Genomic DNA, 23,634 nt, shown 5'->3' on the forward strand with positions numbered 1-23,634 from the left:
GGCTGGCCTCGAACTCACAGAGATCCGCCTGCCTCTGCCTCCTGAGTGCTGGGATTAAAGGCGTGCGCCACTATACCAAGATAAGTCAATGATAAAACATCACATGAACATGGTTAGAACTGGGAAGATGTGTGTGGATTCTGTGAGCAGGGCTCAGTGAGGACAGCAAATGACAAAGATCTGGCAGGGTACTCAAGGCTGTCCCTTTATCCTCATCCCACAGGCCCACAAGGCGCAGAGACCAGCAGGGCACAGCTGTATGTAAAGAGTCTGGAGCAGCCACCCAAGGCTCTGAAGGGCCTATGGCCTCTGCCACACATACTTGGTTTGTGTTTATAAAATGGAAAATATATATATACTCTCAACTCAGTCTGAACAGAAGGAAACATTGGCTGGCTCTGGCCCACCAGCCCAACTGGCTGATCCTGGACCTGCCCAGAGCTGGTGGGCAGGTGAGAGACAGAGCCCGACATGTGGCCATGTCCTGCAAAGCACCCTCACCTTGCCAGTTGTGCTCCATGGGGAAATGCCTGGTCTCTTCAAATGCCCTGCTCATCACGGGCCCCTTGAGTAGAGTGTGGATAGAATCCACCTGGGGACAAGACGTTTCCGTGAGTGTGACTCCAGACATCCGTATAGTAGGGACCTGCCACCCACAACCTTGCCCTTTACCCCAGGGTGACAAGAGGGACCCAAGACACCCCAGGGTGGGACAGGGGGCCGACCTGGTTAAAGAGGTGCTCCAGGCAGCCATGAAGCTTGTCCTGCTTGTCAGATGGGATGCGCATGTCGCAGGGCAGCTCGTCCCCTAACAGAAAGGAGCAGCCATCAGCCATGATCATTCCGCCTCACACCTTCACAACTGCTTTCTCAAGAAAATGCCATGGCCCCCCTGGGGCCTGACCAAGTCACCATGCAAAGTCTTTGATCCATGTGAACCTCAGTTTTAACTTCTGCGACTCAGGCCACAGGTGTTGAAGCCTTATAGGATTGGAAGGTAGGCAGTGGTCTCCATTCTGAGGGCCAGGGAGAGGGGCTTGAGTCTACCCGCCCCAAAGCCCACCTCTGATTGACTGACTGATTTGTTCTGAGACAGAATCTCACTATGTAGCCCAGGGTGGCCTTGAATTCAGAGTAATCCTCCTGCCTCTGTCTCCTGAGTGCCGGGATTACAGGCATGAGTCATCAGGCCTGGCCCTAGGTCTCCCAAGAACATCCTCCCCAGTGCTCCAGGGCAGCCTCCCCATCACATAGTCCTCATGCTGAAATGTCCATCTAAAGCTCAACCATGACTTCCATTTCCTCACATTTATTTTTCTTCTATTAAACCGAATTAAGATTAAATTCTTATGCACAGACCTTGCTGGAGAGACACAAAGAGCAGTGAGGAAAGGACTGATGGTCCAGCCTGAGATGCAGGAGCCAGGGGTGTGGGGATGGGGGACTGGCACTTTGAACCCACAAGAGACTTTTCAATAATGAACCACATGGCAGTATATGACCTGGTCACAAAATAAACTTTTCCATTCTTTTTTTTTTTTTTTTTTTTTCTCCCAGTACTGGGGCTGGAACCAGGGCCTCACACATGCGAAGCAAGTATAGTAGCACTGAGCTATCCACAATACAAAATGGCTTTTTAAAAAAGCCTGAAATAAATAGGACTGGCATGAAAAATAAATAAACAAGCGTTAGGCTTTGGGTAAAAGTTCTAAGCACGGCACACTCTAGATCGTAAAACACTGTTAATGCCAGTTATCCACCTACCCACCTACTACATGCCCATCTGCAGATAACAATGGTGACCCCTACACTAGCAAAGCACACTGGTGGCTACAAGGAGGATCGGACTGACTTCCACACAGTTCTCTGAACTTTCTGTGCCATCAGATTTTGGCTAGAACTCAGGTCATTTTTAGGGAACCTCTCAGCTTGTACAGCTCGAGTGACATCAGAACTCTCTCACAAGCAGACAGTATACATGGCAGCATCGTGTGTGTGTGTGTGTGTGTGTGTGTGTGTGTGTGTGTGTGTGTGGTGTACGCATGTGTGTGTGCATACTGCGTATGTGTTCACTTGCTCCATGTCCCTGACGATAAGGGCTGGATCTTTATCTCACTGGCTGCTGTGTCCCCAAGTGCCTTGCTGGTCCTAGGTGTTCAATGAGTAAGTGCTGACGAACACATCCCTTTCACGACGCTAAGGAGTGTGACAAAGTACAGCAGAATGGCCCCCTGGGGATCTCCTGGGCCTCCTCATTGCAGAACCCTCATCCTGGGCCTCTCCATCACCAGCCCCCCTCTTAGACCTCCCCCTCCCAGGCCACACTCATGTGACCCCATCTTGCTCACCTGACCCCATCTCATCACTGCCCAGGTAGGAACTGTTGCTTCTCACACTGGTATAGGACAGGACTGAGTCACGGTTGCTGTTACACTCACTGCAACGGGATAATAGGCACACTGAGTCCCCTCTGTCCCGACCCCTGGAATTCCCTTTCTGGGGTGTAGCCCAAACTCCTGGCCTCAGATGGACACCTGGCTAGAAGCAGCATGAAGCCAGGCCAGCCTGGCTGGTGTCCTAGGTCTGAGACTGGGAGACACAGGACAGTGACGCACTCTGGTGTTAGTGTCACCAAGACTCCTGAGCACCACACCTGTCTCCTGGGACAGCTCTGCCCTGGACACACCTGTTCACAGCACACTTGGCTGAGCAGGAAGAAGGGAAAAGTCACCATGATTCCTTCTGTGACTTTTGACAAAGAAAAAAATCAGAAGACCAAAGATGTAAGAATGAAAACCCAGGAGGGGGAAAGCTGGGACTAGGAACAAGAGGTTCCAAGGACGGAGCACCAGGGCAACTGGACATCCTGCTGGACAGACAACACAGGGTGGCCACAGGATCCAGTCAGATCCTGAGAACATGGAGGGGTCACTGAGGCCAGAAAGCAGGGAGGCAGTGCCATCCCCTCAAATCCTGTGGCTTTGGGCCTTCTCTGCATACTGCAGGGCCTGGGATGGACTCCAACCACAGGGGTCAGCCACCACACAGCAGATCCCACTTCTCTGTGGTGAAGGGGACATGTGGCACATCACATGTTATTCGGGTTTTGTCTTTTTAGGTCACTAATTAAGACCCTGCTGATCTTGTTAGAATTAATGTTTAAAATTTTTATTTATTTTTATTTTATGTGTATGAGTGTTTTGCTTGCACGCAATGCCTACAGAGGCCAGAAGTTGGAGTAAGATCCCCCAGAACTGTTGTTACAGTTGGTTGTGAGCCTCCAGGTGAGTGCTAGGACCGGAACCTGGGTCCCCTGCAAGAGCAGCCAGTGCTCTTAACCACTGAGCCACCTTCCCAGCCCCTTGTTAGAATTAATTGAAGCAGGCAGAAACACCACTGTCTGAGGTAGAACAAGAAGATTGTCTGACCCCTTGGATTGAGGGTTCTACAGATGCTCATGCTCACACACAGAACCCTGAGCCTCTCTCACATCCTGTGAGCTTGTGGAGTGACACAGAATGGATGCTGTCCGTGTGCCAGGCCCTGAGGCACCAGCTTGGGACAGGGGAGCCAAGTGGACGGTCTGGAATATTCTCTAAGAGGCTCAGATTCCCGATTAACACTTGGCCTCCAGACACACTGTTAGCACCAGAGCCTAGCACCAGAGCCTGATCCCACTGCACCTTGGGAAATATCCCATAGTCCTGACTTTCCCACAGGTCAGTGGCCTTGGCTGTCCTGCACACACCTGTAGGAGTCACGGTAGCTCATGGTGTCATGGCCTGAGTCCTCCTGCTCATCCTCTGACACCTTGAAGCACACTTTCTTGATGCCCCCATGGTCCGTCCTGTCCGCCTCACTCTCCTCACTGACCAGTGGGGAAGATGAGGTCTCTTCAGCCAAGGATGGATCGCAGGGTGCAGCCGAGGTGGGCTCTGTGATGGTGGACAGCAGCCTGAGGAAAGAAGGGCAAAGGCTCAGAAGGTGAGGACACAGGCCACACAGGCAGACTGAAGCCTGGGCTTCACCTCATCTGTAACCCCAGCAGAGAGAGGGAGCCCCAGCAGCACCTCTTCCAGAAGAGGTTCCCAGTGTTACCTCCTGCTGGGCATGAACAGCAGCTCCATCTCAAGCCAAGCTCACCCAGCTCTGAGCGCCTCTTGCTGGGTAGAAATGTGGAAGACCCAGAGGATAAACTCTTAGACTAGGAAAGCATGATGGTTCACACCTGCAATCCCAGCACCAGGGAAGCTGAGGCAGAAGGAGTTCAAGGCCAGCCTCAGCCACATGGTGAGTCCTAGGACAGCCTGGGCTACATGAGATGCTATCTCAAAAGAAAGAAAAAAGTGAAAGCAAAAACCAAACCTTTATTTTGCAGGCCTCAGAGCCTGTTACAGCCACCGATTCTGCCACTGTGGTGGGCCACGGGTGGGTGAATACACAGATAGCTTGGCTGTTTGTGTTACACTAAAACTTTACTTAAAGAAACAAAGTGGGTGGAGGGGGTCTCTGAGCCCCTGGATGATGGCTCCAGTGAACATTAGTCAACAGCACAAGCTTTGCAAGCAGTCAGGGCACTGCTGACAGCCTAACAGTGACATTTCCTAGAAGAGAGGCAGGTTATTTCATCTGAGCCTGTGTCCTCCCGTGGACAATGAGGTGCCACCAGGATTCACTGACAGACTGCTGTGAGGACGGAGTTAAAGTATACAAGACACAGAACAGAACCGAGTCCCTGTAAGTGATAGACAAGCCCTAGAGAGACATGGTCCTACTATACCTTAACCACTGGACCCACTTTATAGATGTAGAAACCAAGGCTCAGGGAGGTTAAGCAACCTCCCCAAAGCCACACAGCCAGGATTGAAACTCAGAACCCCTGGCTCCAGAGCCCATGTTCTGTCCCCTGTCATCTCCATCAGACTTCAAGGCAAAGAGACTGAATAAGCCAGGAACAGCCAAGAGCTGCCTGTCGCCCCCTTCTTCCTTTTTTCTTTCTCCAAAGGGTTTAAAATAGGTCTAAGAATAGTTTCCCTCATAAATATTTTACTTGTGTCTCCAATAAGTCTGTAAGGGTTTTAGACTGGTGGTTCCCAACCAGAGACAATTGTGCCCACCAGGGGACACTGGACAATCTGGAGACAGTCTAGACTATCAACTGGAAGAGGACAAAGCTGCAAACATCCAAAATGCCCAGGGGCCCACAGAACACAGAGCAACCAGGCGAACTGCCAGGCCAAGGTAGGAGCCAGTCATAAACGACCACATAGAAGGAACACCCCTCAGCATCATCTGGCCCCTAGACTGTGCACAAAGCACAAACATCCCTGGCTGCTTCCAGAATGACCATTCAGGTGGTATGGGGGAAGCAGGTCCCTAGGCTGGCCCAGACATTGCTCTGGTTAGTGCATCTCTCCATCTATAATGGCTCCTCCTCCTCTTCCTCCTCTTCCCCTTCCTCTTCATTTTTATCTACCTCCTGCTCCTCTTCTTCTTCTTCCTCTTCCTCCTCCTCTTCCTTCTCCTCCTCTTCACTCCCCTTCCTCTTCCTTCTCTTTCGCTTCCCTGCACCCACTGCCTGGATGCTAATTAGTTGAAAAAACCTGGTTAACTGCCATACAGAACTGTCTGTCCCCCAAGGTACTGTTTAACCAGCCTCAGTCCTCTCCTGGGGCCAAGTAGTGAACCCAGAACTGTCACTGGCCAGAGCTGGCAGTTGCTGTAGGCATCCTAGATGATGTCCTAGAGTGACAGGGACATCTTGTCAGCACCCCATCTTGGTGCAATGTTAAGATCACAGAGGGAACCCTACAAGTAGGGCCTTCGGCCTCATGAGGGTCTGCCTATGACCCTTGCTTCCTTACAGCAAGTTCTAGATCAGGGGCAATCTAGATCTAGATTGGTTGTCAAAGCCGGGGAAGGACTGTTCCTGGCATGTGGTGGGCAGAGCCCAGGCATGCTGCACAGGGCCTGTAGTGGGTAGGATGGCCATTACACAGAGTGACACCTGGACCGCAGGGAGGGTCCTTGGTCCCTGGGCCAGTCCTCACCTGTTGATCTGTGTGACATACTGCTTCATCTCCTTGAGGGCCACGTCCAGCTTTGTGAAGAGCTGCAGGTATCCATCCTGGATCTCGCGGTCTTCCTGTCTGAGCAAGAAACTCAGGCCCCGGTCTTGTTGGCTGAGGGTGCCACTGGCAGGTCCAAAGCTGCTGTCACTGAGACCCTGGCCCTGGGGGTCACCATCTGCAGCAGGCAAGCATTTCCAGGAGGGGGCGGCCATGGTGGTAATACAGTGCTGGGTGTAGGACATGGGATTCAGGTGGCCTGCAGCAGAGGAGGGAAAGCTCACTCAGAGACAGGCCCAACACACAGACAGGCACCTGTCTGAACCTCTGGGCAGAGGAATACAAATGTACTTCAAGCCTTCCAACCAATGAGCAACTTTCCCCTTTACAACCTTTTTAAGCCAGCAGGTCACCCTGAAAGTTTCTACTTAGTGCCAATACATTCTTAACCATTGAGGTCTTTTCTACCTAGAACACAGATCTGATGGCAGGTAATCTGGTGGCTACAGTTTACCATGAGAGGCATTGTGGAAGTTAGAAATCCTAACCAAAGATAGTAATATAGAGATAGGAGGCTGGAGCCCTGATGACTCTGGAGCCCCTTAACCCTACCCTGGATGGTGGTCTCCAGACCTCTTTCTGTTTCCATATCTGTAGTGTGAGTTCTAAACACAACTTCTGACAGACACACACAGGTACCTTGCTCTGGGTCCAGGCCAATGAGGGAAGGTTTGCGTCCAAAGCGGATGCTGAAGGACCTGCCCACGGAAGGAGTGGTCTTGGGGTAGGACACCTCCATGAGGTTGACATGACAGTTGGTGGGACAGAAGTCCAGACCACACAGCGGGTGGGGCTCCAGGGGTGCCTGCTTGAAGGGGGGGCTGACTCTGTTCTTCAAGTGGACTGCAAACTGAGAGATGGGGACAAGAGAGCATATGGTGGCATCAGTGGGTCCCGGAATATCCCTAGACTAGCCAACTTTATCCTGGGGTCCAAGCCACACACTGCCAAATCAGAGAAAAGGTCAGTATCTGTGGATGAGATGGGTCCCTGTGTCTCTCATGGGAACAGACTGGCAGAATCTGAGGGCGCTGAGCACTGACCTGTGTTCCTTCCTCTATTTAGATATTTAGGAACCATGTCCCCTGATCCTTAGTCACAAGGCTCAGGATGGGTAACCTCCTCACCCTGTCAGTCAGTGTGGGCCAGACCTAATCTAGAATCACAAGGCCATCTGGAACCATAGGTGAAGGGCCTGCCTCGGCACGAAGTCAATGAGGGGAAAATAGATTCCTGTGGTATCTGCTTAGACACCTGGATACAGCTGTGCCTGAAGTCCACCTCTGCCCTTCCCCAAACTGTACCCATGAAGCCTGCTGTGAGCTTAGGCTTACTTAGCTGGAGTTCAAAGTTCAGCACTGTACACAGAGACCTGTGGGCAGCAGGTACCTCCTGGTAGTGGGCAATCCTCTGGCCAATGTTCTCCAGTTTGGTGTCACAGATGTTGCGGAACTCGTAGTGTGGCATGGTGACAATGGCACTACTCATGGCCATGAGCCGCCCACAGTTCTGCACAAAGATGCTGTCATCAGCAGCAAAGGCCTCAAGGATCTGCAGGACGGTGAACAGCCATTGAGCATGCCCTGCATGCTGCAGAACAGGGCATTGTTACCTGTGGGGACTCCTGCATGCACTGTGACACCCTAGGAGGTTGGGGGTGTGACGTGCCCATTTGGGAGATGGGTAAACTGACACTAAAAGGACAGTATCCATCACCCCAGTCCCACAGCTGGAGGGTACTGAGATAGGGAATAGATGCCTGAGGGCAGCTGTCCTGACCGTGGGCCAGAACTAAGCCAGGCAGGGCCTGAAATGGTGTGTGTGTGTGTGCGCACGCGCATGCCTAGGGATACTTAGGGGTGGACTAGGGTGGAGCTGGGGATGGGACTAAGGGCCAGGCAGGGTGGGGTTGGGCTGGCCAAGACCTTGGCAGCCAGGCGGAAGCAGCCACGAGGCTCCACAATCTTCTCCAGCACGTGGCACTTGGCTCCCGCGGTGCTCACGTACTCGTATACCACGCCGTGCTCCAGGTGCACATTGTCCACCATCAGGCTGACCACAGCACTGTCCTCACGCAGGCTCAGCTGGGGCCCGAGGGACAGCAGGGGCAGGGCTGGGAACCGAAGCAACAGTGCACACTGAGGAGGATGCGGTGCCTAGGAGCAGGGCTGAACGTCCATGCAGTGCACCAATGCTCACACTGCAGCTCACTGGCTTGCTGGCCCACCAACTGCCACCCAGCACACAGGAGCACCCCAGGAGTAAACCCAGGGGACACATTCTTGGGGACACTGACCCCACCTGCCTCCTTTGGTTCACGGACAGCAGGAAGTTTCCAAGCTAGACCCCTACTCAATCTACAGAGGGAAGGAGACATTCTCTCTCAAGTGGGTCTGAAGCTTCCAGAGCCACAGTGTTAAGAGAGAAGTCAACCCAGAGGTTGAGAAGTGAAAAATCAGGATTCAGCCAGACCTGACACTTGTTGGACCCCACTCAGGTTTCAGTTTGCTGAGCCCATGCTTTATCAGCCAGTTCCAGGAAGGGCTTATTTCTGAATTATTTGTTTTTTATTTTATTTTATGTGCATGAGTGTTTTGCCTACGGGATCTAAGTGCACTCCTGCATGCAATGCCCGTGGAATCCAGCAGAGGGCACTGGATCCCCTGGAACTGGAGTAACAGATCCTTATGATGTTAGCCCCCACATGAGTGCTGGGAACCAAACCTGGGTCCTCTGCAAAGAGCAGCCAGTGCACTTAACCTCTGGGCCAGCTGAGCTTCCCCCACCGCCCCGCCCCCTGACATGAGGGCTTATTTAGGGCACTCAGGATGACCTCTGGGGAGGTGACATCTGAGTAGAGATGGGGTGAAGAAAGGAGTGTGAGGTAAGGAGTGCACTGGAGGACAGAGAACCAGGCAGAGGGCACAGCAAGTGCAAGGCCCTGGGGGCAGGGATACGTTCTGCTAGATGAGCAGAGGAAGAGTAGAAAAGTCCCAGGAGGTGATGTTGAGAACCAGGCTGGCCCAGCTACCAGAGGCCTTGAAGGCCATGGTTAGGACTTCCTCTTTGCCCTCAACAGAGAGAGCCACCAGAAGGTTCTGCTCTCATTTTGTGAAGACAGCACATGGGGGATGGGGGACAGATCCGTGTGGGACAGGACTGTCTGTTACTGTAATAGGCCTGGGGGAAAACAGTGGCAGATTGAGCCAGGAACTGATAAAGGTTGTGGAAACTGGTCAGAACCTGGATGGGGAAGGAAAGAAGGCAGAGCAGACAGCACTGCAGGAATCAGAGCAGGGACAAAAGCAAAACATGGCCTGAGAACCTGGAAGGATAAAGATGGGCCATGGAGGAGGGAGCAGGTTTCAGGACAGGCCAAGTTCCACTTAGGCCGTGCTAAGTCTGGGGTGCCCATGAACAGCCAGCCGAGGAAGTAAACGGATGGGGGAAAAGTAGGCCAGGGATCTGGTAGTGACCCCTGGAAGTGACCCCTGTCTACAAGGGCAAATTTGGGTTGTAAAGCAACAGACTCTCATCTCAGTCAGTGACACGTAGGTAGACCAATATCATAAGGGTCCTTCATGGGCAGATGGAGGCGGAAAGACTGAAAGTGGGGGAGTTTAGGGCCAACTGTGCTAGGCCATCAGTCAACAAGACAACCAGGAACTGAGGGGTGTGGGAAGCTTCCAGAACCTGAGACAGACAAAGTAGTGGACTCCCCCTAGAGTCACAGAAAGGAACACAGACCAAGACACCTTGGTTTCAGCCCAGTGAGACTCATTTCTGGGATGCAAGGTTACCAGTGTGTGTCATTGGGGACCTAGGTCTGTTTTTGCTGCTGTAGCTCCTGGGAGACTGATGAGGGGCTGTGGTCCTGAGCACGGACTGGAATGGAAGCTTGAGGACACAGAGGACTAGCCACCATGATGTTCCCATATGCCCTCCAGAACCTTCTCATGTTCCCATCCCTTACCTGAGTCAGGCTGGTCATCCTCCTGGGGGTCCTCATCAGGGGCGCCCTGGCTGGCCCGCGCCTGCTGGGCATCCTCATGGCTGTGGTAAACCCACTGGTACAGACCCTGGGAGGAGCCACCATGAGAGGGACGGGCTCACATGCCCAGAGAGGAAGGGGCAGGCCAGGACAAGTGGTTCCCTGATTCCTGTCCATGAAGCCACCTCAGAAGAGACTTCTAAGATTTCATTCTGAGGGACCTCTGCCATGCTCAGCCCTCAGCGTGGAATGTGGCACTCCAGACAGGAGCCCAGGAGCAAGGCTTTGAAAACACTAGAGACACAGGCCGAATCCTCATCTCCTGCATTCTCAGAACCAGGAAACAAGTCTGGCGTGTGACAGGTGCTCAGTAAACACTTGCTGAGAGAACAGAGTGTGGATGGATGAGTGGCCACCACCTCCACCAGAGCCCAGGCCCTTACCCCAACAACCGTGATTGGTGATCAGTGTGGCTAGTTACATACATGGTATACAACACACTACAGGTGCCACACACTGTGTTAAGGGTCTCCCCTCTCCAATACCCAGCTTAGCAAGGAAAAGCTAGACTGGGTGGCTCATGTCCAGCTCAGTGCTCACATGCCAGAGAGGAGAGGGCACCCAGCCTCCCACCTACAGCTGCTGGGTGCTTACCAGGGCCTCCTCCCGCCGGCTGCGGAAGGCCTGGAAGTGCTCAAGGACCTCAAGGGCACCATCATTTGCCACACTGTTGCCGTTGACCTTCAGGATGCACTGGCCTGCACAGAGCCCAGCGGTCACCGCCTCGGAGCCTGGGGGACAGGAGTGCTTGAGGCTGGAGCCAGGCAGAGGGGCCAAGGTGGCATTGGTGTGGGCAGGGAGTCAGATGTACACTGTTCCTGACACTGGTTGCACCTAGACCCTGCATTTCCTTCCACCTGACCACCATGGAGCTGCTGACCCCATGCAATGGCCAGGACAGGCCAGAGTCCCCATTGCAGAGGCAGCTAGCCCAAAGTGGCATCTTCAGCTTCCTATCCTTCAAAGCCCTATGTGATCACCTAGCGACAGACCACAGCCAACCCCGGTGCAGCAGAGGAACACCAAGTGGCCTTCAGGGCACAGGCTTTTGGCAGCCAGAGTGCAACCTGGTTGCTGGACTTAACTCCATCCATCTCAACTCTGCCGTGAGGCCTAAACAGTAGGCCTTGGCCCTGGGCTTTTGGGGATTAAAAAAAAAATCTGCAAATATAAACAAATGGCCAGCTATCTCGAATCTGACTGTCCCTGCACTCTCCCATCATCTTTCGATTGATCCCCCTCCCCACCTGCAATTGGCTTTTGCAGGTCTTAGCTTTGAGCTACAGTAATAGGTGCTGTTGGGGCTGGGCAGGTGGCTCTAAATGCACACAACCCAGCCCCCAAGAGCCTCTGCTCACAAAGTCCCAGCTCACCTCTGCCCACAGCAAAGATACATGGCGGGGCTGCTCCTCGAATCTGGAAGCTCAGGGCTTCTGGGTGGTCAGGGACTTTGATGGTCCTGGGAGGCACAGGGGCAAGGATAGGCCATGAGAAAAGGCAGTATGCATCCAGATTCTCCAGGACTCCTCGGGGAGCTCCTGACTCTGAGGCTTCCGGGAAATCAACCAAATAGGAGTAGCCCCTAGAAACACAGCCACCCAGGTTCCCAGAGCACAAGATGAAGAGCCACAGGTCACCCTGAAAGCCAAACACCAAGGCAGAGAGGAGCGATGCCTGCTGGGGGCTGGCAGGTGTCACACTGTAGCCCTGCTGGGGCCAGCAGATGTTCAGATCAGCATCACTGAGGGATAGCAGGTGTTGAAGGGTGACACCTGCTGGGACTGGCAGGTGTCAATCATCCCAAGTATCCATGCAGCTCCCTGCTTCAGCCGTGTCCCCTACTCCATGCAGCACACCCATTCCCTTCCATGCCCTCCTGCCAGGCAGAGATACCCCGGAAGCCTGTTCCCAGCCCCCAGGTACTCTCTGAACTTTAAGCAGTCTATCCTGGTGACTTCCGCCACTGGCACCTAGCAGCCAAGCTTTCTGTGTCACCTTGTCCCTCAGCCCACTCCCCTTTTCACAGAAAGAATCATTCTAAACTTTCCATAGCTCATGGTCCAACAGCCCATTTGCCTCAAATAACAGGGAACCGAAGCATCAAATGCATAATTTAACATAAAAGTTCATCCCCTGTACATACATCTAGACCTGGACCAACCATCTTCACGCTGTGATGGGCAGCTGCCTGCACACAGCCCTGACTGCCTGGTTTCTACCTCCACAGGGAAGCTTCCATCTCCACAGAAATCTCCAGCCTTCCACGAGCCTTGTGTGGGCATCAGGATCTGCAGGGCCTGGCCCTCAGCCTCATCCACTGCTCCCCTCTTCCCCTCTCCTCCACCCCCTCACTGTCCCTCCAACACAGCAGAGATGGTATGACCTCAGGCTCCTAGCATCTGCCTAGAGCCATCCTCTTCCAGAAGCCTCCTAGCTCCTTCATCACCTCCTGAGAGTCGTCACCTCAATCAGCGATGTGTCTGTGCTCACTGTTGTTCTGCATAACAGGGTTCTCCACCCCCGTCTGGTTTGCTTCCACTGACAGTGCGTTCCTCACGCTGTCCCGTGCACATCTATCCCTACTCCATATCCAACTCTCCCTGAGGTCTATGAAGGGTGGGAACTGAATCCACCTTGACAGGGCTGTGCTCCCAGAGTCAGAGGTGCTCCTCCCACATGTGCAATTAATCCTGCTAGACTAATGAAGGTACCAGCTCAGGTTAGTGACTTGCCACAGGCCCACCCAGGGGAACCAGGATGACTAGCCTAGGGACACTCACTCTCTGGCCTTGGTGGCCACCAATAGGCGCAGTGGACGGCGGGAACAGAAGGACTGATTGAGGATGGTTTCCACCTCAGAGAAGGGCCGCAGAAATACCAGGTCCTCATTGATGGAATAGACCTTCCTCCCCATCTGCAAGCCAGCCATCTGGAGAGACAGGAACAGGGTCAGGCACATGGGTTACTGGCTTCCCCCTTCTTTACTAAGGAAGCTGGAATGTTCTAGAAGGCTGGCGTAGGACCAGTAAGCTCATCAGGGTCCCTCACAGTCCCCCATACCCTCTGGGTGAGTGGCCAAGGGTGTGTGAGCCCAAGCTCCAGGCTCCGTCTGAGTTACAAGGGAAGCCTGGGGAGGGGAGGGTGGGTGGCAATTCCTTTAGGAAGAAATGGACGGGGCTAGTCTTTGCTGTGAGGGCAGAAGGGTAACCGGAGCAGCCACTCTGTGACCGTGAGGATGTGACCAAGAATGTGGAAGACATGTTGCCATGACCCAAACCTTCAGCCCCCACCTTCCAGCACAGTCAGCCTGAAGTCTGCCACCACCCCCAGGCTACCCCACCTGTCCTGAGAAGCTGAAAGCACACTGGGCTAGTCCCCAACTGGCCACAGGCTCCTTCCCACCCTGTCCTCCCATCAGCTGGGCCAGGAGACTATAGTAAACCCATGGAGGAAGCCTCCTGCATTCCCTGCACCTCCCCGGGTTGCCCAGCAGGGAGCACCGGTGGGACACATGAGGAAGGCAGTCTGAATCCCAGTGGTTCAAACCTGGAGTCCTAGACTCAGTCTCCCTACATGAGCAACGGTAGGGTAGCAGACAGCCAACATCCCAAGACCTGTTGGGCTGGCCTGCCTCAAGGGGAATACACCCAGCCGGGCCCACACGGCCCCCTCTGTGGGCCTCACCTCCGCCAGGGAGCCCCTCTGCACCAACTTCACCACAACAGCCTTGTTCTTCTCCTCCAGCTCGAAGCCATAGTCCTCCTCCTGTGGGGGAATCTGCCAGCCCAAGGCAGAGAAGCACTTAAGGCAGCCAACCTGGAGCAGCCCCACCCCGACCCCCAGGGATTGTGACCTGAGGCTCACGCCCCAAGTCTTCCAGGGTCGGGGTACAGATTGGGGGACTGCAGAGCCAGCAGCATAGGACGAAACAGGAACATTGTGGACACAGTAGGTGCACGGCACGTCTGTGTCAAGCGAGGCTGTGCCACCCTCTCCTCGGTTCATTGGTCCGCTTGCTTCTCCCTGATTGCCTCCCTTTCTCCCCTCAGCCTGGTGACAGTCTCCTCTCTGCAGGTGCTCAGTGACACCCAGAATGATGCAGTGAAGGCGAGATCGTCACTGGATCTTAGTCAAGGCAGAGAAGCAACGGGGAAAGAGAGCTCACACTGTCAGCGACCAGGGAAGTGGGGTAGGAAGGAGACTCGGAGGGCAGCTGCTTTCCCCAGGGCAGGGTGGCAGCAGTGCTGAAGATGAGCTGGGGTTCTGTGGGGAAATCCAAGGGCACTTGCACTTGGCATTCAAGCGGTATTCATGAGCCCCTGCCTGTTCTAGACACAGGTACGCCATGGGTACTAGACACCAGACTGAGCAAGTCAGATGGCCTCCGCTGCTATACCACTGGCTGCATGTGGAGGGGACAGGCTACAAACAAACAGAATGCGACAGTGTGTGCAGGGTAAATTAAAAGAAAGGGCACAATGTGATGGGAGGGTGTGGGGGGTCTGAGCGGACACCGGGGGGGGGGCTTCTTGGAGGCTGGGGGATGCACTCCAGGCAGCAGGCATAGCTTGTGCGAAGGCGCTGAGGCAGTTCCAAGGTTCTGGGGAGAGATCAGGGAGGCTGGGGTGGAGGAAGGAAAGGTGCAGGCCAGGAGACAAGCTAGAGAGGTGAGGGCGGGGCTGTGTTTAATCCAAGTGTGCTGGGGAGCAGTAGAGAGGGCTTTAGGGCAAGGGACACAGCATCTGTTCCCATAAGTACTCTGTGCGGTTAGTGTAGCTATGGATGGGCAAACTTCAGCTCCAACCAAGGCCACTGAGCCCCTCTAGCTCACCTACCACTGGCCTACAAGAAGCCAGCTGGGTGGGCTAGGCTGGCAAACTTTCTAGACAGACTCTAAATTGAAGGCACTCAGGGCTTCTGAATGTGGACAAGACACAGGCTCCTAAGCCCTACGGTGCTGGCCATGCAGGATTCAGGAGGCACTGCACAGCTATGAATGTGGGTAGGTGGGAAAGGGCAGGAGCCCCTGCAGCCCCAGTGTTTTGTGAGGAATACAATCCTAGCAGGCATGGTAACCTGGCTTCCTTGGCCCCAGACTCAAGCTCATGTCTATGAGGCCTGCTCTGGCTACTGTCTGGCCTCAGGAGAGTCTGGCAAGGAAGGCCCAACAGCCCCAATCTGCTCCTACCAGCAGCCGCTTTGCCAGAATGTTCTCCACGAGCTTGAAGTCATTGCGAAGCTGTTTGTTCTTGCTGCTGGTCCCCTCCATCTCCTCATCAGCGTGGAAGCGGAAGTACTGGGACTCATCCTTGAACTCACTCTTCTCTAGAACTGCAACCCACAGACAGGTAGTATGTAGTCAGACTTGCACGGCCCGGTGCACGTGGCGGTGGCCCAGCTTTGCCAAACGGTAGCTGAGGGCTAGCGGCAGCCCCCATCCCAACTCTGGACAAAGGTGGCTTGTACTGAAATGCAACGGCAAGTCAACGCTAAGATGAGCGCAGTTCACATGAAGATCGGGCTGTCTGACTCCTCCTGAAAGCTCTGGGGCTGGGGAGACGGCTGGGTGGGTAAAGTACCTGTTGTGTAAGCACGAGGACCTGAATTTGGATCCTCAGCACCCACATTAAAGCCAGACGCAGTACATGTGTGTGAGCCCAGCACTAGGGAGACAGATACAGGCAGATCTTTACAGCTCGCTGGCCAGCCTAGCCAATCAGGAAGCTTTAGGTTGAGTGAGAGACCCTGTCTCAAGAATTAAAGTGGAGAGTGATGAAGGAAAACACCCGACATTGACCTCTCTGGCCTCCACACACATGCACAGGCAAATGGATATTCACATGCATACATACATGAATATTCCACACAAAAATGATTTTTTAAATTACAGCAGAAAGGCAGAATCTGGACGCCCCTCTCCTGTACAGGCACATCACAAAACCAGAGAAAACCAAACTGTGGAATGGGAGCTGAGGGGGATGAGTAACCTGGGGGGGGGGCGAAATCGTCTCAGAGACTGTGCTGGGAACTGGGTACATGATGGGTGAGAAACAACCACATGTTATCGCCTACAGATGCTGCCGAGAAAACTGACTTGTTTATTGTTGAGACAGGGGCCTCATGTAGCTCAGGCTGGCCTCAAACTTGTTAACATAGCCAAGGCTGGCCTTGAACTAATCCTCCTGCCTCAGCCTCCAAGTGCTAGGATGACAGGCATGTACCCCCCACCAAGCTGAAAACTGGCTTGTTTAAGGGGAAAGGCATAATGGGACCCCAACCTCACATCATATACAAGTTTCTGGTGGATTACAGACCTAAAACAGGAAAACTAGAGCTACTGCAGAATATAAATGAAATGTGTGTGTGTGTGTGTGTGTGTGTGTGTGTGTGTGTGCATGTGTGTTTGCTGGGGATGCAACCCAGAGCCTTGTACATATGAGGCAAGGCTCCACCACTGACCTACACCCCCAGCCTTCTTTTAACCTTTCATTTTGAGACAGGGTCTCACTAAGTTACCCACAGTGGCCTGGAACTCATTCTGTAGCCCTGGCAGGCCTTAAACTTAGTACCATCCTCCTGCCTCAGTCTTCTGAATAACTGGGATTACATGCCTGAGCCACCAGGCCGAGGTTCACATACAGACAAGCATTGCACAAAAGTTAAGGACTTCCATGTAGTAACAACTAACCTAGGCCTAGGCAAATGGAGGTTTCAAAGACCAGCAATGTCTAAAACCAACAAATAATAAATATCTATGATATTCTAAAAACTAGCTAATCAACCTGAAGAGGCAGGAAAGCCACAGATTAACAGCTGAGATAAGGCAAGTTAACTTGAGTGGCGAACCCCGACAGGGCCTGGGTAAAAGGAAATGGGACCCCTCAACTAATCAGAAGCAGCTACCGAGAGAGAGGCTGTGGTTCCTGGGGCTATCTCTGGTCCATGATCTGTCCTTACAAATAAAATTTTATTGGAAATAGCCACACCCACTTGTTTAATAACTGTGGCCATTCTCAAGCCACAGTGTGAAAGTTGGGTAATTGTGACAGAGATTTACATGGCCCAGAAAGCCTGAATTCCTTAATTACAGCCCTTGATGGAGAACGTGGCACCCTTGTTATGGGGCAAGCCGGGAAGGACCTGGATGTGATTTGATCCCATGGCTTGCAAGTTAGCTGAGCACCCACAGCAACAGGTGCCCTGTGGTTTTGTACTGGAGTTCAACCATTTCATAGACACAGTAGGGAGTACTGTACTCTCTGACAGCTGAGGAGACTAAAGCCCAGAGCGTGAGATGGCAGGGCCACAGGCAGGGTCATCTAGTCCCACCCCCACCCCACTAGAGAAGCAGAAAGAGTACAAACGGCATAGAAGGGGACACCAAGACCTGATGAGGTACAGGCAGCTGCCTAGGACCAGTGAAACCCTGGGAGAAAAGAGCCAGTTGCCTGAGCACAGACTCCCTGCTGTCCCGAAGGCAGTCGCTCTGGTCTGATTTGGTGGCTAGATGGAAAATGGAAAAGGGTTACTTCCTCCTGCAGGGGACGCCACCTGTGTGTGAGCACTTTCTTGGGCTACCTCTGTTACCTCTTTGGAACAAACAGACACACAAATTGCTACCTTTGCCAGAGCTGGGGAGCCAGGCTCCGGGCAGCTGACTCGCTTTGCCTCCACTGTAAACATGGGGTTGGAAGATTCTGGAGCATGAGGACAAATCACAGTGTTGTGTCTCAGCAACAATATCTCAGTAGACACAGTGTAGAGACCCTCCAGGTGAGGCCTGGCCTCCTTCTTACCGGAGGCTGTGGTCCAGCTTTGGAAGATGTACATGGACCTGAGTTCAAATCCCTGCTCGGTCCACCACTAGCTTTGCGTACTTTAAGCTCTTTGAGCCTCGGTTTCTTCCTCTGAGAGAATAGGAGCACCGAGTCTTGAAGTGACTGCAAGGCTGCAATGTGAGCCTCAGTTTCCCTGTCTGCCTAAGTGAGGGCAGATCCACTCTGGGACCCCCCAGGGCCCTGAGACTCAGATTGGCAGGAGGTGCCACCCCTCCACCCAGCACCAACCCTGCCCTTTGCCATGGTCATAGCCCTTTCCTAGTTTAGCAGCTGTTTGAGTTCGTGGCAGGGAGGGAGCAGCACACCCTGCAATTTTCCTCCGTAAAGGGCCCCAAGGGCAGCAGGGCTGCCTGAAGCCCCCTCCCTGGAGTGTCCCCAGACAGCTGCCTTCCGGGAACACGGCTGGGTGGACCATAATTACCCTCACCCACAAATGAGAGGTTCTACCAGAGGACGGCGGCAGGGCCGGTGCTATCAGAGGGCCTGAGCGGCTTCTGGGAAGGAGACAGCCAGATGGGTGGCCTGGCCTGGCCCCTTCAGCTGAGGGCCACAGGGGAGACAGGACAGCAAGACCTCTAGGGAAATCAGGGAAACTGAGGCCATCCTCTGGGGAGACAGAGGCACAGAGCCCAAAAATACAGATCCACAGGGTCATCCAGGCCCCCTACCCCCACTAGACAGGCCGAAGGAGTACTAGCTGCATGGAGTAACATTGAGGCCTGGTGAGGTACAGGCAGCTGCATAGAACCTGTGGGGCCTTGGGACAAAAGAGCCACAGGTCAGTGGAGCTCAACCTAGGGAGTTAGCTGAGAGGAGCCTCGAGACAGGTGGGTCCCAGGCACAGGCAGGCAAACAGCCTCCAGAACGCTATGTCCCTAGGCTTGTTTTCCTAAATAAAGTTTCACTGGCACCCAACCACACTCATTTTGCTGTGTGTTGTGGCAGACACTTTGTGTTTTGAGGGCAGAGGTTAGCAGTGTAGCCGACAGACCTAGTGTCTCCTGTCTGGCCCCTGCAGAGCCAAGTTCACTAACGCAAAGTAGAGACTTGGGTGGGAGGACTACCTGAGGACCTCCTGGCTCAGTGTCCTGACACCAGCCAGACTCACACCTCTGCAGCCAACACCTGGCTCCAAGGCATGGTGTCTTCCCACAGCCACCCCCCATCAGTGTGCAAGAGATGTGCTGGGTCTCTTTGATACACGTGGGGGTGTGCACAGGTGTGCTCTGTTTATGTCATGCCACAGCCCAGCACTGCGCTGGACACACAGTGGTCACCCACCACAGAGGAGATGGAAACTAGACACAGGAATGTGGTTCCTCAGGAAAACGAGTGGGAGCCAGGGTCAGTGATACTGTGGGAGGTGCACCTTGCTAGCTGGGAAGGGAATGGGGGCAAACTGCAAGTGGCCAACATACAGAGGCACCTGACCTTATAGAAAGTTCTAGGCCCTGGGCTTACCATGGTGCATGAAGCCGTTGTTGCACAGACCCACGCCAAGTGCCACCGCTTCCTCCCGTGTCTGGCAGTCCCCCTGAAATGGGACAGAAGGGGATGCTGTTAGTGAGCCAGCATCTAAGCAGCTGAGTGGACATGACAGGCCATCAGCTCTGAGGCTGAGCAAAGGCAGGGATTTATCATGTGTTTACCGAGGTTTCCTCAAAACATGTTTGTAATGTCCCTAATAAGGTCCACACAAGGGAATTACTTTGCTCTGAGTGGCAGATGCTGCTGTTTGCACTTTCTTGATCCCTCCCTAGTAAGGAAACTCACCCCCATTTCCCAGCATCCCTGGCAGCTGAGGTGGTCAATGAGACACAAGCAAAAACCTCCAGTAGGGGTACCACGGTAAAACACCCTGACCCACAGACTGTTCTTTTTCTTGCCTCCTGCCTGGAACAAAGATGTGATATCTGGTGCTCCTGCAATCACTCTAGATCATAATGTGACCTCAGGGTAGAACACAGTAACAGAGGCAGAGCAAAAAGACAGACTGTGGTCCCCAAAGAGCTTGTGTGACCGCCCTAGTTGTTCCAGGCCACCAACCTCCATGGTGCTTTCATGCAGAGACTCAAACCCAGGGTTGTTCTGGTCTCTGTAGACTTGGCCCTGATACTAGACTTGAAATCTCACCGACAGCCCTGGCTCCATCATGAGGTGCCTGCAGGGGCGTCCGCCGAGAAAGGCAACAGCACCGTCCCTCCCACCAGGTACACAGCCCTATGAGAAAGTGGTGCTGGGGCTGTGGTAGTATGGGACAAAATGGGCTGATGCTGTGGAGGCAACTAACTGTCCCAGTAGCCAACTGGTTCCACAGTTCTGCAGCTGTGGCCTCCGCGGAGATCACCTTTTACATGGGATTTTTGTCTTTCCAGCATATCAACAGAACCAGGGACCCAGCTAATCTGAGTAACTGGGTGAATGGGGGTGGCCAGTGTGCTGGGCTCCCACTTGTGCCGGAGACCAAAGCTTCCAGATATGAGGAACCATATGTGGGGACCCTCGGCAGGGGCTGTGGAGTCAGGTGTGGGGACCCTGGGCAGGGGCTGTGGAATCAGATGTAGGGACCCTGGGCAGGGCTGTGGACCCTTGGTGTCAGCACTCAATGCATTGCTGGCCGAGGACTGCAGAGATAAATGGCTCCAAGGGGACCCTAGGCCAGTAGTGGAAGGATAGCAAGCTTAGAGCTGGACCAGAGGAGGGACCAGGACCATGAAAGGACCCTTCTCACATGCAGAGAAGTCAAGCCAGGTGTGAGGGCTTCAGGGGAGGGAAAGCCAGCCCAGGTGTGAGGGCTGAAGGGGAAGGACAGCAAGCTCAGGAGTGAGGGCTGGAAAGGAGGGAGGGCCAGCCCAGGTGAGGGCTGGAGGGGAAGGAAGCCAGTCCAGGTGGCCTTGGTTGTATGATTAGTCCAGGACGCCTGGCTGGTCTCTACAGTCCACATGTCCTACCAAGTGCTCAGAACCGGCCTGGCCTGTCTGCTCCATCCCCAGAGGAGCCAGGGAAGCTCCTCAGGTCACAGGGTAGCCCAGGGTCATAGTAACAGGCCTGAGTGCCCCAGGTGCAGACAGGTGGGAAGTGGAGGAGGGAGAGGTAGCTTGGTCCTTGATCTCCAGGCCCTCTCTAGCTGCTTCTGTCTCTAAATCAGGAAGCATAGTGATCCCTCCCCAGTTCTTCAGGGGGAAATGTGCCCACCCCTACCTGACACACAGGGGCTCAGGAGAGCCTCTGCCATTCTGTCACATGATGTCTCAGGAGACCAGTGGAAGCAAAGTAGGGTCCAACGGATGCATATGGAGGGGGTTTGAGGACAGGAGGCCACAAACACATCCCGGACACCTCTTATCACCATGACCCCCCTGCTCCAATCCAGACTGAGTCCCCGACAGAGGGGGAAGTGAGGCATGGGCAAGCAGGTGGGCTGATCCAGGCTGCCCAGTGACAACGGAGGTCTTTCAAAGCTGCACTTCTACCACCATGTCACAGATAGAAATACTGAGGTTCAGAGGGGCCATCAGGGGCTGGGTCTCCTGCCTACACTGTATTTATCCTTTGTTCCCTCCTTGGCAGCCCCATGTGACCCCTGGCATGGACCATGTGCCCAGGCCCTCAGCAGTGCCATCTGCTGGATCCTGGGAGCTGCAGGGTTGTCCGTGAGGGAATGCTCTCAGTGTGTTTAACAAAACCAGGGCTGTGCCCTCCACCTAGCACCTCTGCTGTCGATGCTTTCCACCCCAGCCACTGACCCTGAACTGACCCTCCAGGGAGTACTGGCACTCCAGAGGCCACAGAGGAGGAAGGGCAGAACGTGAGCTCTGCTTCCCCTCAGGCTATCCTTGGCTATTTCGCTACTGATGGAGGCACACACCCCCACGCAGAGCTCTCTAGAGCAAGCAGCCCCTGACTGTGCCCTCAGCAAGTCACAGCATCAGGGTTTTGGCCTACTTATCCATAACTGTGGGGTGGCCACCATGGCTCCCCAGCTCCTAAGGATCAAATGAGGTAAGACACCTCGATTAGAGAGCACACAGGGCATGACTGGTTACCCTAGGGCTAGGAACACCTGGCCCTCAGCTCCAGTTCCTAAGCACCTGAGCCTGCCTGCCCCAAGCACCCAGCTGGGGACCCTGAGGCCCCCAAGCCCTCTCAGAGCTCCTCTTCCCCACAGACTGGGCTAGGCATTGGAGTAGGACTCATCTAACCAGTGACTCCTAGGAGGAAAATGCAGAGGATCTGGGACATTTTCTATCTTTAATGCATGAAACAAACAAGCACTCTCAACCATCCCTAACTGCTTGCCTTTGACCACAGTCATGTGCAGACGTGATGCCTGGAGCTGTGGCAGCCATCTTGAGACTGTGAAGCAACCAATCATAGAATGGCAGAAAGGCAGAAGGCGGCGTGATGTAAGCGGCATCATGAACCTCTAGGTACACAAACTCTGAGCCTTTCATTGTCTGAGAGAAAAACGCCTTTACTGGGACAGTCAGGTTTGCCATCGAGTACAGTCCAAACGTTTCTATGTAAATCCAGCTGAGTATTTAATGGACATGAGAAATGATAGGGTGTCCTATGGGAAAAACCCACTGAAACACACAATTACACGTTCTACAAAAGCCACACAGGGAATGCAATGAAGACTGAGTGACCGACTTCCACGTGTCACATCAAACCTCTTCCTCCTCTTATCTCTGAACACTTCCTAGACCCGCTCTCCTTGGCCCATGCCTGTGATTCACCCTTGGAAGCAAGTTCTACTAGTGGGTTCGATTCCCAACAGGCTCTACTTACATGCCTTTGCTAGCTGAGGTAACACCCCTCCACCCCTCTAAGACACAGCAACAAGGTGCCATCTTGCAAGTGGAAATTGGACCCTGCGAGATACAAAATCTGCTGGCACCTGGGTCCCCAGCCACCAGGACTGTGATAAATACGTTTCTGTTCTTATCATTCCCTATCTCGGGCATTTTGTTGTAATAACACCAATGAGTTAAGACATCTGCACTGGACTATTACTCATCCTTGAAAATGGGAAATTCTCATTCAAGCTGCAAGGCTGATGAACTCTACGGATCCCACATTCCATGAAAGGAAGCCATCATGTACGGATGGCCACTACAGATTCCCCTTCCGTGAGGTTCCCTGTGCAGTCACACTGTAGACACAGAGGGAAGAGGGGAGCTGGGACCTTGGGGTGTTCTGCAGGATGAAGCTTTCCTGCCACACTGTGAATGCATCTCCTGCCCCGGCAATGTGCTTAATGGGGGTAAAGGTGCTAAGTTGTCAGGGGTATTTTGCCACAACTAAAAGCAAAGGGAAAAAATAGAAAACCACAAAAACCTGCTTCCAAGATGCCCTCAGCCCAGCAGGGTGCTGCTGTCCCCAGTCACACTGCTATCTGAGGCTGCGTGTGCTCACCTGCGTCAGCAGCCAATCTACCAGCTTGCTCCCAGGCAGCACTGACTTGTAAGTCTTCAGGTGGTAATCCCGGTCCCTGGGGAAGAGGCAGACAGTGAGTGGCAGCGTCGGGGGGGGGGGGGGGCCAACCGGCCCTCGGGGGGCGGCCCGGTGGGAACGGCCCCCGCGGGGGGGGGGGGGGGGACGACCCCAAAGGGAC

The 23,634-nt window shown here is 53.8% G+C and overlaps 1 protein-coding gene across 1 annotated transcript in view; it reads right to left on the reverse strand.

The window, feature by feature from the left end:
* The window catches only part of Prex1 (phosphatidylinositol-3,4,5-trisphosphate dependent Rac exchange factor 1), a 170,216-nt gene that overhangs the window by 14,943 nt on the left and 131,639 nt on the right, over positions 1-23,634 (reverse strand). The window contains exons 14-29 of the mRNA XM_008827461.1: positions 23,436-23,511; positions 19,479-19,551; positions 15,368-15,510; positions 13,864-13,956; positions 12,960-13,108; positions 11,553-11,638; positions 10,774-10,910; positions 10,102-10,207; positions 8,054-8,241; positions 7,518-7,679; positions 6,768-6,978; positions 6,051-6,327; positions 3,749-3,955; positions 2,349-2,437; positions 726-808; positions 502-592 (exon numbers count right to left, since the gene is read on the reverse strand). Of these exons, the coding sequence (XP_008825683.1) occupies positions 502-592; positions 726-808; positions 2,349-2,437; positions 3,749-3,955; positions 6,051-6,327; positions 6,768-6,978; positions 7,518-7,679; positions 8,054-8,241; positions 10,102-10,207; positions 10,774-10,910; positions 11,553-11,638; positions 12,960-13,108; positions 13,864-13,956; positions 15,368-15,510; positions 19,479-19,551; positions 23,436-23,511 (2,171 nt within the window). The remainder of the gene's footprint in view (positions 1-501; positions 593-725; positions 809-2,348; positions 2,438-3,748; positions 3,956-6,050; positions 6,328-6,767; positions 6,979-7,517; positions 7,680-8,053; positions 8,242-10,101; positions 10,208-10,773; positions 10,911-11,552; positions 11,639-12,959; positions 13,109-13,863; positions 13,957-15,367; positions 15,511-19,478; positions 19,552-23,435; positions 23,512-23,634) is intronic.

Source organism: Nannospalax galili, unplaced genomic scaffold, assembly GCF_000622305.1.
Source record: "Nannospalax galili isolate Female #2095 unplaced genomic scaffold, S.galili_v1.0 scaffold492, whole genome shotgun sequence".
Taxonomy (NCBI): Eukaryota; Metazoa; Chordata; class Mammalia; order Rodentia; family Spalacidae; genus Nannospalax; species Nannospalax galili.